This window comes from Talpa occidentalis, unplaced genomic scaffold, assembly GCF_014898055.3.
Source record: "Talpa occidentalis isolate TD23 unplaced genomic scaffold, MPIMG_talOcc4v2.1 talOcc4.7, whole genome shotgun sequence".
Taxonomy (NCBI): domain Eukaryota; kingdom Metazoa; phylum Chordata; class Mammalia; order Eulipotyphla; family Talpidae; genus Talpa; species Talpa occidentalis.
The window spans coordinates 63,186,104-63,202,230 of record NW_023605083.1 but is presented as its reverse complement, the minus strand read 5'-3'; the positions used below and the strand labels follow the sequence as shown (position 1 = coordinate 63,202,230).

General features: G+C 42.4%; 1 protein-coding gene across 1 annotated transcript in view; it reads right to left on the bottom strand.

Annotated features, from left to right (window-relative positions):
- Positions 1-15,994, bottom strand: part of UGCG (UDP-glucose ceramide glucosyltransferase) — a 28,236-nt gene extending 12,242 nt beyond the window's left edge. Inside the window, exon 1 of the mRNA XM_037492293.1 lies at positions 15,444-15,994. Coding sequence (XP_037348190.1) covers positions 15,444-15,541 — 98 coding nt within the window. The 5' untranslated portion in view covers positions 15,542-15,994. The remainder of the gene's footprint in view (positions 1-15,443) is intronic.
- Positions 15,995-16,127: the final 133 nt, after the last annotated feature.

The following is a 16,127-nucleotide window of genomic DNA, read 5'->3' as shown; positions in this document are numbered from 1 at the left end:
CCACCCTAGCCTGGAGCAGGTGACTTACTTTCTTCCAGGAGCCCCAGTACCACACTTTCCCAGTTTCAGGTTCTATACTGGAAATCCAGCTTAGTTTGTACATACATCTGGCCTGCAGCCTTGACCTTTGTGTGTGTGTGTGGGGGAGGGCGGGGGGGGTGAGATACTTCTTAATAATAAGCACACTATAGAGTCACATAGAAGTGTACAGCTCAGTGTATTTCTCAAAGTAAAAACACTCATGGAACAGTACCCAAAGCAAGAAACAGAGTATTTTGATCAGAAACCATGAAGTCCTTGCCTGTCCCCTCTATTTACTGTTCTCCTGTCCAAGGTAACCACTGTCCTGCCTTCTAATATCGCAGACTAATCTTGCCAATTAAAAACTATCATCTAAATGGAATCCCACAGGATAGACTTTTTGGCCTCTTTTACTTCACATGGTTATAAAATTCATCCTTGCTATTACATTAAATTACAGTTCATTGATTCTCATTACAGCATAGTATTCCTTGTATTACTATACCACATTTTATTTGTTTGCTTTCAGTTGATGGATATTTGGGTTGTTTCCAGTTTGCACTATTACAATAGTCAGCAGCATTGTCTCTGTCCTTACATATGTTATCAAAAACCCTGGCATCTCCTTTCCAGCCTCCTTAGATTTCAACTTTTGGACAAGGTGAAGAAAGAGTGATTATATCTACTCTTCCATCAGGCAATTTAAAAAAATCAAATAAAATACAGGAAATAAAATCTTTTTAAGATATTGGGATCAAGTAAAGGCAGTGTCCCGAGATGTGGAAAACAAATAAGGTTCATCCTCCAACTGCCCCACCTGCAGGGTCCAGCAAAACAATAATTAAAGAACGCTCTCAATTTAAAAAAAAAAAAGCATTAAGTAAATGAAGAGCAAATACAAAAGATAAAGAGAGTTCAGAAGATAAGGCTGAGCTAGAGATAAAAATATAGGTGTCATCTAGAGTTTGGGAAACACATTAAAAACTCTCCCAGATAAAAAACATGCCTTTAGCAGGTGGCCTGAATGAATACAAGTAACATTACAGAACCAGCAACACGTGACCTGTGAAGCCGAAAGACAGCCAGGCAGAAAATAAAGTCACAGAAGAATTTCTTGGGCAAGGCTGTTTCCCCTTTGAAAGGTTCAAGGAAGAACAGCATGAAATGCTGCTGAGAGGGCAAAACAACTGAAATGGCCATGAGAATGTGTACCTAGGACCTCCGAGCACCAAAGGGGTAGACAGATAAAAAGAGGTTAGGAAGTAAAGGAATGTTACAACAGTGAATACACACTAGTTTCTCCCACGATCTGACAGCAAAAGGGCCAAAGAGTGACTAGATAAAGGTTTTCCTGTTTCATTTTTGAAACTTACTTGAGCATACATGGCTAGAGGAAAGAGAGAAAATTGAGGGAGAAAATTGAGCGAGAAAATTAAAAAGAATTAAGAGCATGCTAGGATCTACAGTGCGCATGCAGGGTAAATGAAGAGTGCTCAGGCTTTTGTGCCATTGGCCTCTGTGGCTATCACCTGCAGCTGTGATTGTACTAATGCAGGACGAGCTTGGGAGTGTGGGTTCAGGGCACACATGCCTGATGGTGGACACCTGGACACCTGGAATATGGTGTGGGCATGCATGAGTGTGTACACCTGAGCCGAGAGGCTGAGCATATAAGGGCAGTGTCACAGAAGACGGTGGGGCTGTCCGAGAACGGTGCAGTAGAGAGCAACTGAGAGAGGAAAGAGAATATAGAGATTTGCAGGGGGTCCCAAGTTGCTGTCTCCTTGCTGGCTTGTTCCCCCCAACCTGTGGGGATGATGCCAAGGGCTCCATGATTCTCTTTTAAGCTGCCTGAACCACCGATGAACCTGCCTTGCCTGGGATGGTTGCAGAACAGTAAGGTAAGAGTTAAAGTAATCTGACCAAAAATGAGGGTAAAATGGTGAAGATTTAAAAGAGGTTCTGCCAGTACTGGATGATGGCGCTAAATCTGGAAACAAAGTCCTGCCAGACACCACTGTAGGCTGGGCTGAGATCTGAGCCCATGAATGTGGAGTGTTATTAACCCACATGACAGTGTGAGTACCCTCTGCAGGACTTTGAAAGTTGAGAAGATATAAATTCTGAAATGGATTCAGGATAACAGGGCAGACTAATCTGAGGGAAGGCAAGGGGTAAGATAATGAAGTGATGAATTGTGTATTCTGGGCCAGATGGAGAAGTAAATGAAACCAAGAGGTAGCAGGTGGAGGCCACAACCTTGGATAAATAGCCTATGGCAGTTGTTCTCTATCTTGACTGCACAGGAACATCACCTGGGGAGTTAAAAAAATTCTGATCAATTAAGTCAGCATCTCTAGGGCTGAGAGCATGACAGCAGAGTAATTTTTTTTTTCCCCTGAAGCCTTCCCAGGGACTCCATAGTGCTGTCCAAGTTGAGACCTGGGAAGACTAGATTTCTATAAGACTTGAAGAGGGCTGAAGCAAAAACCCTTAGAAAGGTCAGCAGTCCCAGGGTAGGCTGCAAACAGGAAGCTTGTGAAGTAATAGTACAAGTGGTCTGAGAATGGGGAAGAGCTGGAGAAGAGAATGAGGGTGATCCTCTCCATAGCAACTTAAATGTAGCCAATTATTCATACCAAGTGGCAAATTCCCATTCAGATACCCTATCCCTATGGGTAACTTCTGTGGTTATTTTTAGGTTACCTCCAGCACACTGGTTTAAGAGTCTGGGCTGGAGACAGACTGCCTGGGTCTCCATACTGATTTCACAGTTAACTAGCTGTCTGTCCTTGAGCAAGTTACTTCTTTATCTCAAGAGTGTGGCTGACAGTACCTACCTCATAAAATAGCTCTAAGAGAGATATGAGATAAAGGTACAAACTAAAAAAATCATTATTTTTTTAAAGATTTATTTATGCATACAAGAACTGGGGTGTGAAAAGCGGGGGTGGGGGGGTGGAAGAGGATTAACCAGGGAGCGTGGGGAGCAGAACAGGCAGATCTATTGAAATACACTGCTGAGAGGAGCGAGACAGGAGAGATCTACTGCACCACGTGGGTGGCCAGGATCCTGGCTGGCCAGGATCAACTTGAAGTCATGCTACAGTGGCTGCTGATAGCTTGATAGCACTGTCTTTAACCCCTGTGCCACCAGGGTGGCCCCAAATCTAGTAATTACTATTAATAATTTTAAAACACTGCTAAATCTCCCTCCATATGCAATGTTTCTGAATTATCACAGTTCTGATGAAATTTTAGAGACATCAAACATTAATGACACCACAATGGAAGGACCAGAAATCTATATATTTAGAGTCATACACATATATTTAGTACTAGGCCATTATATTGTTTAAAAAAACAACAAAAACCAACTCTTGTGTATTTAAAAAAAAAAAAGACTGAAAGGGGAAAGAGGCATCATCAAAACTCCCAAATCATGACTAAGATAGAGTAAGTACAAACACTACATAAAACACATTAATTCAAAGTTTAAATTATACCCACTATTTAGGCTAAAATTATATCCCAAACTGAAATTACATTTCATTGTGTATACACAGTGGACTACTCAGCTATACAAAAAATCTTATTTGCAGCGACATGGATGCACCTGGACGGGGTATGCTAAGTGAAAGGAAGAAAGACAAATACTGGATTTCACTCATGTGGAATACAGTGAGACATCAAAGGGACAAAACTAACTCAGAACAAACCCGAGAAATCTAATTATAAAGCTAAGGTTATGTGAGGGAAGAGGGTGAGGAGCAAAGGTAAGGGGCCTGATGGACCAGGGTGGAGGATTCTGTGTGCTCTGGTGGTGGATGTGGTGTGGTAACACATCTGAAGAAGTGTGAACCTGTACCCTAGATCATATACAGTGCTGTAAACCAGTTATGTCAGTACAATTTAAAAAAATAAAATTACACACATAATACTTAGGAATCAATGAAAAGTTTTATAGGTATCATCCATGCAAGTGTAAGCGTAAGGAACATTAACTATCACAAATCATTATCCACTGACAATGCCATTTACTGTTTTGCTAAGCTCTCCTTTTAAATAAGATAGGGTCTCACTTGGGTAGAGGTGTTGTTTGGTCTTGTTTTCTCTTAATCCTCTATCCTCAGAAACTTATTCAAAATGCTGGGTTACACTAGCTCAAGAATCCCCCTTCCTTTGGCTCTGCTAGAGGGAGAGGTTGCTATCCTCAGAGTTGAGAGAGAAAGGCCAGATAATGTCCACAGGGCACAGATATTCAAAGTAATCACTGGTTACTGTGTATCCAAGAAATACCACCTTGTCTGCAGACAGCTTGAGGGATTCCAGGAGACTGGACTCTGTTCTGTTAAACATTAAGTCACCACACTTAGATCAGCCCCAAAGCACAGGTTATAAAGTCACCCCCCTCTGCCCCTGCCAAAGGGAAGATCCCTTCCCACAACCCTTAATTTCAGTTCTGAGCAGTGACAGCAAGTCCCTGGCATTGGTACCAACAAAGCCATTGTCTGGGATTTGAATTACAGTCTTAGTTCTCTTGAAACAGAGTCTCCCCTCCTTATATATAAGTCCACTTGATTTACAGAAACTTGATGTTGGTGTTACAGAGCAGGTTGAGGGGCACCCCAGAGCTCCCAAACCTGCCTGCTCTAAATAGGTTTCTGCCACCCACCGTGTCAATACAAAACATACAAGACTTTAATAGAAAGAACTTTAATACAATTAACAAATACAGGAAAGACAAAGAATATAGTTTCTAAATCAAGCCCCCAAAGTTATCCGTCCCCTCATGGGTAAAAGTCCACCCAAGCAGGGTTGGCCCAGAGCAAGGCCCCAAAGCCTGCCACAAGTCTAAAGCATCTTCCAGTGGGGACCCACAGAAAAGGATCAGAAACAACCAGACAAGTCTGGAAGGAAAAGAGCAAATCAAAAGACAAAAACCGTCATTGTCACCTCCCGATGGGTCTCTCACCCACATCTGTGTCACCCAGGCCACAGCCAAAAGGCAAGCGCAGTTTCTTCACATGTCTCTTGGCTCCATGTGCCTCCTCCAGGTCTCCTTATGGCTCTCCATCCTGCTTCCTTTCTTCTTCTCCTCTCCAGCTTCCTTTTACTCCCTGCTCAGCTACACCCTCCCTTGGGTGGGGCAGGAAACCTGGACCCTCCCCTTTTCCTGAAGACCATCCTGTTACATTATTACTTTCAGGAACACACTGGATATAGAAAAAATGGACTCCTAGATGGCTAGTCAGTGGTCTTGATTTGTTTTTAAAAAATAAAATGATTCTAAAACATAAGTGAGCAAATAGGGGAAGCCAGAAAGCACAGTAATAGAAGCTAAAGTCACTGTGACAAAAAACAAACAAAAACCTTGCATCCACAGCAGCAGGGACAGTGACAGGAGTAGTCATAACACCTGGGTACTTTCTCACAGTAACTAAAGTCCAAGAGACCGAGGGATGAATATTGGGCCAAAGAAAGAGGTCTTCAGAGTCCTGCTTTCCACAGTGAGCCAGAAGTCTCTATATTCAGGGAAGACTTCAAAGAACCCCAAGCAATGGGAAGAAATATTCAGAGGTTCTTGGGACTTCATAGCACTTTCAGCTTGATGCACTCCAGTTGCCTAGCTGTCTCTCTATTCAGAGGATTTCAACTTCTGAGCAGGTGGGATGGTTTATTTTATCCTGGGATGGTTTTATTTCTTCACATCCAAGTCTCTAAATTTGTATTTGATCATTTCAGCTTATTGCTTTATCTTGCCAATCTTTTAGTTCCCTGACTCCCCCCACCCCCACCAGGTGACTGAATGGTTTGTGCCATTTCCAAAAGGCTTTGTTTAGTTCAGTTTCACATACTATTTTAGTTTTCAGCAGGAGGGAAGCCTGGCATGAAGGGAAGCCTCTGGGAGAGCGCGGATTGAGCTCTTCCCCTTCCGTGGGCTGGCAGCAACCCCAGCGCAGCAGCACAGCTTCTAGTGCAAGACACCAGAATCACACTCAAGGCTTCTAAGGGTGGATATGGATTCCTTGAGGTCAAAGTTCACCCGGCGTAGGTTGTGCTATTTTTATAGTTCTGCTTTGTGGTTCAGCGGAACCAATTTACTTGACTCTTAGGAATTTACCTCTGTTGTTCCATGCCACCAAGCTTGTAAATATTTCATGTAAAATTAGGCTGATTGCTCTATCAGCAGCCCCCTCTTTGAGAGTGCTTGTCTGTCTACAGATTCCAGTGATTCGAGGCTTCTTCTGGTGGTGGTGTTACTTATGCTGCTCTCTGGAAGGCTGTTACAGTGCGTTTATGATCAGTGTGCATCATGACTCATGTTACTTCCATATAGCATGTATCTTTTCAGAATGGTATTGCATCAAAATGAGCTTCCTTAGCAATACAGAGCACACCTCATTCAACCTTGCGGACAGACAGAAGGTCCCCACAGAATGCGATAATCAATAGCAAGTTAGTTTAGAGGAAAACACAAACTATTTTCACTGGACAACAGTACTGAAAGGGAACTGCTAAGAAAAAGAAATCTTTCCCTGTTAAAGAGTCATAGACCTGGAAATGTAAAGTAAATAAATAACAAGTTTGCTTCCTTAATAAGCATATCTAAACAAGGTCTGACAGCCTGCTAGGCTGATTGATTTCCCAGGCCATCCTGGAAGATCAGTATCCTTCCCCTTTTCCTGTGTCAAGAATTTCTATGCTGACTAACCAACTTTATTAATGTAAAGTAGTTGTGTATAAAAGAAACTCTTTCTCTCTAGACCAGTGCTCAGACCTTATGGGACTCCCCAGGTCTGAGACTTCATGCATGAGTAATAAAGCTTTCCTGACCTCACCATTCCGAAAGTACCGCTTGTTCTTCCCCTGCCTGGGTGAAAGGCTAGCATTTATTTCTGCAACAGTACTACAGAATATACAAGATTCCATCACCAAAGAAAACAAATTGAGGGATCTTTATTAATTTCACCCAGCCAACAAAAAACAAATTCAACTCACTAAACTTTGGTGAGAATAGTTAACCCTAGTGTGTGGGGAATAAATACAGTGTGGTATTTTGTTAATAGCAACTAAGAAAAGAACCCAGCAGATGCCACATCTCACAGCAGATACCTAAGAGACTGTTTCCATTCTCTTCTTCTCAATTCCTTGCCCTGTTAAAGCTGAAGGTAATGTTTAACTATTTTGTCTGTAAAATAAAATTCTGTGAATGGAGGAAATGTAGAGGATACTTATTTTGATTTGTATGTCAACTAACTCATGACCACCCTCGGCTTTGCATTCCCTAAAGGACAGATGGAAGTGTAAAGATTACTGATGGCAAGACAGGCGTTCCCTTTGGAGAACTGTGGAGATGGAATTCAGGGCGAACAAAGAATTTGCAAGTTACATGTTACTGATATGACTGTTTAGATTTGAATCTGCAATCTTTAGTTAAAAACAGTGAGATAAAGATTCTGGTTGGCTAATTAGGAAATGTAAAATAAAACAATGAAATATCAAAAACATTAACAAAAACCAAAAAGATTGTGGTTGGTCTAATTTATTTGATTAAAGTGCATGGTCACTGAAAGCATCTCAAATTCTGGTCATCTAACTTAAATCACAATGGCCAAATGACAATGAATTAATGAATGAGCAAAAACCCACCATTACTATTAGAAAAATTCAAAGATCATTCATTCAACAGGCAATAACTGAGTGTCTAGTAGACACTGGAGATATAGCAGCAAATATGATACCATCTCCACCCTCACAAGTTTACAATCTAATTGAGAAATGAGACAGCTGAACACACATTTACACTTTAGATGGATAAATGCAAGGTAGTGTAGAAGGTCAGTAGAGGGGATCCCTATCCCAGAAGGAATAACATCTAAAATGACTTGAATGAGTAGGATTGGGGAGGGGAGGGTGAGAGGATTCACCAGAGACAGAGTGGGGAACAGAACAGGCAGAATGACCGAAGTACACAGCTGAAGGGGAGCAGTAGGTGAGACAGGAGAGGTCTGCACCATGTGGGTTGTTCCCAGGCCTCTGGGGATCAAACTCATGCTGCAGAGGCTGCGAATTCCTCATAGTGTGGTGCTTAACCCCTTGCACCACCAGGGAGGCCCCTCCAAAATGCCAGAATTTTAATGTTACTGAAGAAACAGGTAAAAGAGGATGTCTTAGCTTCCAAAGAACTATGCAAGTCTTGTGACTGAATTTTAACCTGAAGGCAATTGGGAACAATGCTAACATTTTAAGCATTTACCCTAAGATTAGTGCTCCAGAGGATAAGACTACAAAAGAAGTCGTATAAAGAGAGCAAGGCTGATGGGAGAGATACCCGTGAGTAGGTGAGTAGAGATAATTTCAATAATCTAAGGCAGAGATAAGGTGTACTCAGTGGTAGGAAACAGAAGGAATAAGTCAATAGAACCATCACTGAATATTAAAACTGAACTATAGGCAGACAGACAGAAATACACTGCTGAGGGGAGCAGCGGGAGAGATAGGAGAGGTCCACCCTGCCATATGGGTATCTCCGCGGCCCGGCGGGGATCGAGCCAGCACTGCAGAGGCTACGGACAGCTTCATAGGCCTGTGCTCAACTGCCTGCACCACCAGGAGGCCCTCACCCTCCTGCACATCAGGCCTGTACCCTGGTTCTTATATAAAAATAAATAAATCTTAAAAAAAAAAAACTAAACTGAACTACATTTTCATTTTGCTTCAAAGTGATCACATAATGCAATTCTGTATTTTCCAGGCCCGGGTTAAACGGGCTCAACTGTCTCCTCCTTTCACCCAAAAGTGGTCCTGGCCGCAATAATCCTGATTGATCAACATCTGACCAAAGTCCAAGTGTATCCTCTGGACTAAACCTAGGAAAGAACCTCTCAATTTACATTCCACTGAGGTTCAGAATACCAATGTGTTAATGAGCTTTAAAGCAAAAATCATTCCATCTAAAAGCAATAATAGAAATGCTAAAATTGACATTAAAATTAAAATTGTCTCTGACAGGTAGTTTGGCAGTTACCCTGATACAATGAACATTTAAATCCCATTCAAAAGCTGTATAGCAGGTATAGAAGTTGCTGTATCAGAAAAGTTAGAAAGAGCAGAATTGACTTGAAAAAAATCTCCAGAAAAAGGACCTCTGCTTTATTAGAGAGTGGTTAATATTTATGACACAGGGAGCGTTTCCACATGAGCCTGGTACCTCCAGTCAACTCATAAGAAAAAAAAATAAGGCTTAAACACTAAACATTAAGACTTTATGTAAAGAGGAGGTAAACTGATAATCTGAAGAAGGCGGTGAGAAGAGAGAAAGAAAATAGCAAGGTGTCTCCTTAGATATCCTTATCATCCAACAAAATAGCTCCTAAGTGCACAAAAGGATGAAAACACCCAGGTTCCTAACTTCTGTATTATTTCACTGTAGCTATCAAACTATACTAGCTCTCAAAATGGAATAAAAACAATATCCATAAAGACCATTTAACCAAATCTGCCTACTGATGCCGTAATCATTAGCTATTATATTTTTAGGAAATAAAAAACTGGGAAATAAGTCTTAAAACTTCAGATGCTCTGATCTGAATGTTTTCTTCAACAGTATAGAGAGAAATGTCTCCCATGTAAAATACATTATGAAATGCCTAATCTTTAGTTCAATATTAAAAGTTGAAAAGAACAAAGCAGTAAGTAGAGGTACCACTCAACAGTTTCAAAATTTTGAAAATAATAATTTTCTAGCTTATAAGTTATCTCAATTTTTATTTTTTTAAGACTTATTTATTGGGCCTCCCCGGTGGCGCAGCAGTTGAGCGCTGGGTTGCGAGGCTGCCCGCGGCTTCTGCAGCGCCCGTTCGATCCCGGGCCACCAGGCGAGGGTCCCACATGGTGTGCAGACCTCTCCTGCCGCCCGCTGCTCCCCTCAGCAGTGTATTTCGTCAGTCTGCCTGCTCTGCTCTCCCAACTCTGGCTCTGGTGAATTCTCTCACCCTCCCACACTTCTGACTGTACCCAGTGCTTGTATAAATAAATAAATCAATCTTTAAAAAAAAAAATATTTAAATGCATATAAGATCTGTGGTGTAGACCAGAGGTGCAGGGGGTGAGAGGATTCACCAGAGTTGGGAACAGAGCAGGCAGATCTACTGAAATACACTGCTGAACAGAGCAGAGGGCAAGAGGGAAGAGGTCTGCTGTGCCATGTGGGTTGTTCCCTGGCGGGCCAGGGATCATGCTGCAGTGGCTGGCGATAGCTTGATAGTGCTGTGTCTTAACCCCTGCCCACCAGGGAGGCCCCCAAGTTATCTCAGTTTTTAAAGTTGCAGGCTTATAGGAAATGAAAGACATTTATGAAATCTTAGGTGTCGTACAAGAATTGTTCATTTCATTAATCAAAGTCAGCTCCATTTTTAAACACAGGCCAATACTTAGTTCTTTATCTAAGAAGATAAGTAGAATACTGAATGTAAATTAACTAGATTCTACTACACGGTGTTTAGTTTCTACTAAATAACCAACTTTTCTGAACATGTTTTATAGCTTTTCTCTGCAATTTTACTATAATATTTACATTACATAAACATTTTTAACAATCAGGGGGTCTGAGATTATGCTGACAAGTCCAGAGCCTTAAGTTTTTATAAGCAGGCTCTACTGCCACCAGTTGCAAATACAAGGTTTTAGTTATTCTTCAGTTCATTTCAAAAAGAATGAGAAAACACAGAATATGTGTTCAGAAAACACATTCTTTAATAAGATGCAGAATGTTTAACATAGCCTTTAACCAAAAGACTATTGGCAAATGTTCTCTAACCTTGCTTTTCAAAAAACTAAGATGTCAAGCCTACAACTTTCCTAAAAATTGTAGAGATGGTAGGAAAAACTTAATTCTCTGAAGACAGTCATACTGATAAATATCTTTATATTTCAATGGGAAAGAAATCAAATATATAATTAATTTTCAGGTGGCACCAGAAGGAACTTATTCCCCCCAAAAGGTAAGATTTAATGTATACATAAATTAAGCTATAGCTTATTTGCTTTATGTTGAGAAAGGAATTCCAGGATTCCTTTAATTATCAAGTCATTCTAGTCTGCCATAAGTGAATTGCATTTTCTTTATTGTATATTCACATAACCTTCAGGATCCTGCTATTGTAAATTTAAAAAATTAATGTTAAGGCACTAGAAATAAATCAAAGCTTCTCTACAGTACTCAGCTGTTTACAGTAGCCCCCAAAACTGAAGATTTTTTTTAATATCTTGCTATTTATCATTAAGCATAAGATCATTTGAAACAATTCTACGAACTTACTCAATGCTAAGTGTGTAAATATTCCCCAAGATGGTTATTCAGAATATTTGGCTACATCACTAGTGCTAATTTTCCTTTAAAAAGCATGATTTATCATTATGTACGTATTGTAGAAGGGGATATATCATGATTCTAGGTAGAAAGGAGTCAATTTTCTCCTAATTGAGCTGTAAATTGAACAATTCCAATTTTAAAAACACTAGTCTGAAAAGAAAATATTTTAAAGTTGATCTTTAGGCAAAAAATGTATAAAAGCTAAGAAAGCGTGCCAAAAAAACCCCCAAAAAACAAAAAACAACAGAGGAGTTTCCCTTACCAGTAATATAGGTAATAAAACTTCATCATATGACTATGGTGGTGGACTATGGGTGCTTTGGTGCAAGTTGCACCACAGGAAGGGGGGACCCTCTACTCCCAAAATACTTACAACATTGCAAACCAAGACTACCTCAATGTTTAAAAAAACTTCATTATAGTTGCCCCTCAGGACCCTTGCAAAAAGCAAAATCTGCAGATGCTCAAGTCTCATATAAAATGGTGCACGTAACCTAGACACATTTTCTGTATACTTTATATCATGACTAGCCTACTTATATTGCCTAACACAGTGTAAATGCTATGTAAATATTGTTGTTATACTGTACTATTGAGGAACAATGACAAGAAAAATAGGCCTGCATATTCAGAACAGACAAAATACCATCCTAGATTTGTATTCCCCACCCATGCTTGACTGAGTATGTGAAGCAGAACCCATGGATATGAAGAGCCAACTGTAATTAAAAAGAGTGATTACTGGTATAAGAACTAACAGTTGAATGAAACAGCACTGGGAGTCTTGAAACATACCCAAGTATACAAAAGAACTGTCTATAGTAAAGGTAATAATTCAAAACTATGAAATATCATATATAATATTGAAATGGAATAGTCAAATACCCATTCAATAAGTGGTTTTGGGATGAGAGGCTAAGACTTTAAGTGAACTTAAAATTAATGCTCTAGCTCTCATAACAAAGCAAAATACTGATAACAATAAAAATGTAAAAAAACAATTCAAAAAAAATCGAAATACTAAAAGAAAACAGATACTAACAATACAATAATTCAGGGGAATAGAAGATAAAAAAAATCAGAAGACAATAAAAACACTATCTGAAACACATAGGTACACACACTCTCCATGTCTAACATGTATAAAGTTGAAAAAAATTGGAAAAACATTGCAACATACCACAGAAAACCTTCATATGAAAAAGATCAATGCAACAATAGACTGTAGAACAGAAAAATCATATTATGACTATGTCATTTACAACCACATGTAACTAGTACATAAAATATGAAAAATGTTACAATGAAACTAGTAATTACAATTGTTAGGGGGAAAGGATGTCCTGCGCTAATCCCATACAGGCTTTGTGGACTCCACCCCCACTCCAGACCAAAGCCATCAGGACATTGGCAAAGACAAATCCCATCACCACCAAAAGGAAGGTGGCTGGGACCTGAGGGTGGAGTTAAGCAGCCAGGTTGGGAATAAAAACCAAACACGTGGGCCTTGGGGGCTCTGTCACTAGCCTCCTGGCTTCAAGGCTTCTGGCTGGCGGCCAGCTCTCAGAGTGCCATTTGGGATTCCAGATCAGCGGATCGGGTAGGATGCATTTAAAACTTTGTCTCCCATTTTTCTCCCTGAGCTGTACATTTCCTCATTTGCCCTTCCCTTGTAAATAAACCTTTTATTAACCTTTCGTGTGTGCCTGCAGTAGAGCATTGATAAGTCCTTTAAAGTGCAGGGGAGAGGACCCACAGTCAGGCATCCCGTTCTGTATCCGGGCTGCCTTATAACACAATGAAACAGTAATTAAAAATCTGACACCCAGTAAAAGGGGAAATGGAGACCATCATAAAATGTTACTAGCCTGGACTAGTAGCCTTCCCACAGGGCAATCTGTATCAAAGTTTAGAATGTGTACCCCCACCTTTTTTGGCCCAGTAACTCCTCTTTCAGAAACATAAACTAAGGAGATTATCTCTCAAAGATGCATCATATGAATTCATCTTGACAAAGATGAATTGGTGATCTTGACAAATTGGAAACAACCTAAATGTCCATCAGTGATAACAGGGCCTCCCTGGTGGCATAGGGGTTAAATCATAGGATTTAACCTGAGTGCCATCCCCAGCCAGGGAGCTAACCCACATATGGTACAGCAGACCTCTCTGTCTCACCTGCTGCCCACCTCAGCAGTGTATTTCAGTAAATCCTCCTGTTCTCTGGTGAATTCTCTCATCACCACCACCCCCACCCCCGCTGTGACCAATACCCCAGTTTTTCTATGCATAATAAATAAATAATAAATCTTTAAAAAAAAATCAGATACATATTATTACCTTTTATATAAAAATGCCATGTGTCTATTAAAAATGATGCAAAAATCATACATACATCATTGACATGAAAAATAGTGGCTAGGATACTATAATGGAGGCTCCATGTAAACAGAGGACCTGATGTCTTGTTCTTCAATTTTATTTCCAGCACCTAGAACAGTGCCTTGTACAAAAGAGCATCCCCAAAAGCACATATTAAATAGGTGAATTTTAAAAGCTGGTTGTAGAACATCAGAATATGGTCTTTATCTCTCATTCCTTCCCTCTCTCCTGCCTCCCACTTGCCTTCGCCCTCCCGTCCCTCTGCTGCTGCTCCTCTCTCTCTCTCAACAAAAGGTTGGCAAGGTAATAGTTCTGGTGTGTGTTGTAACCTTCTTTATTACTCTCTATTACCTAAATTTCTTATATGCATTTGAAAATTTTTATGATTGGAAAAGTTGTTTTCTAAGAATTGATTTTAAAATTAAATGAGTGTTCAGGGACTGCAGGCCACAAACTCCACAAACTAAGATTAACAATATCCAAGAGGCAAGTCTTCCTTCATCTTCAAAGAAACATTGGTGTGTCTTACACAGTGTAGCATCTTTCTACAGTACCAAGTAACAGCCACATTATGATATATATAAAAAACAACAGCATTTCCAAAAAGAAAATCCCTTTTTTTCTGTAGTAAAAGGGAAAAATTGTAACAAAAATTTTAAAAAGCCTTCCTTTCTCCTTTCCTAATACAAACCCTATTATAGGGTGTGCAATCACCTTAATTTCAAGCTGAAAGGTCAGAGGATATCTATCTGTAACTTGCTATATGCAATTCTTTCTTTAGGATGCTGATTTCATTTTAAAGACACTAACCCAATTGAAATATCAAAAAAAACAGCTACATATTCCTTGCATATTCACCCCATCACCCTTTTCTATTTTATTCATAGGTCTTATCACTATTGAAATAACCTTATTCGGAATTTTATTATTTCTATCCCTTCCAGAATATAAACTATATGCGGGCAGGAATCTGTTCTACTCCCTACTGTGTCCCCAGTGAATTGTATCTAGCAGGCCTCAACAAGTATCTGTTAAATTACATAGTGAAAAGATACATGTGGGGAGGGGATACAAATCTCAACAAGACAGCAAATAAGGAATTGGGGGGGGGGGCGGCACCACATGGAAATGTACAAACTGACATGACTCAAGGCTGTGGCGCCAGCTCTGAGGTTTGGTGGACATGTTTCTAGGTGGCCAGGTATCTAAGGGCACAGATCTCTTCCAGGAAGAAGAAAACCCTCAGGGAGGTCTCCAGGTAGCTGTGCGCAGCTCCCAGAAAGGTGGAAACGATCATCACCACCGTAGAAATAGGGCCCAGGTAGAGAGAAAAAAACAATACAGCACACATCTTGGCCCAGATGGGGGTTGGGGGGGAAATCACACAAATTTCCCCAACAGTCAAACCAAGCAAGCAAACCTTCCGCCCGGCACGTTAGAGCGGTCTGCTCTCCCCCAGGCAGCCTCTCACTCGCCGCTTTGCCCTCTCAAGGACCCCCGCATCAGCGGGTCCAAGGGGAGAGAGAATGGGGGAAACAATCTAAGAACGAGCTTTCTCCACCCCCACCCGAGCCCGGTCTCCTCGGAAGAGCAATCCCCCACCTCCGCCTGTCCCCGAGGCCCCGATCGCCGCCACCAGCTCCTCCTGTTGCCCCTCACTCACGTGTAGATAATGGCCATGAAATGCATCAGCCACAGCACCAAGAAGAGGATGAACCCGAAGATGGCCATTCCCTCCAGGGCCAGGTCCAGCAGCGCCATCCCCCGGCCCGGCCCGGCCCGGCCCGCTCCGGCCGCCGCCGCGGATAGCGCTCCCGCAAGAGCAGGACAGGGTGGGCGCCCGGCGCGGGGGCGCAGGGGGGGAGAGGAAGGTGGGGAGAGGAAGGGGCGGAGGGGGGTGGGGACGGAAGGGGCGGGCAGGACCTGCGCGCCCCCGCCCGCGCGCCCTCGTCCGCGCGCTGCCCGGGACGCGTTCGCGGCTGCCGGCGCTGCGGTGCCCGGGCTCCGTGGTCCGGGCGGCCGTGGCTCCGCGCTCCGCCTGGCTCTCCGCGCCCTCGCGGCCAGCGGCCGGCCTCTGCGCGCCCGCAGCCCCGCCGCCGCCGCCCGCCGCCCGCCGCCTCCCCGCCGGGCTCCGCGCCCTGCTCAGCCGCCGCGGCTCCGCGTACTAATCGAAACCGGCGGCTGGCGCCCCGACTCCCCGGCGCGCCCCGCCCCGCCCCCGCCGTCGGGAGGAGGCGGTGCGCGCCGCTCCCTCCCCGCCCATCCCGCCGCCCGCGCGCCCGCGCGCCACCCCGGGAGCGCGCCCCGGGCGCTGGACGCAGGCCGGGGTGGCCCGGGGCCCCGGGCT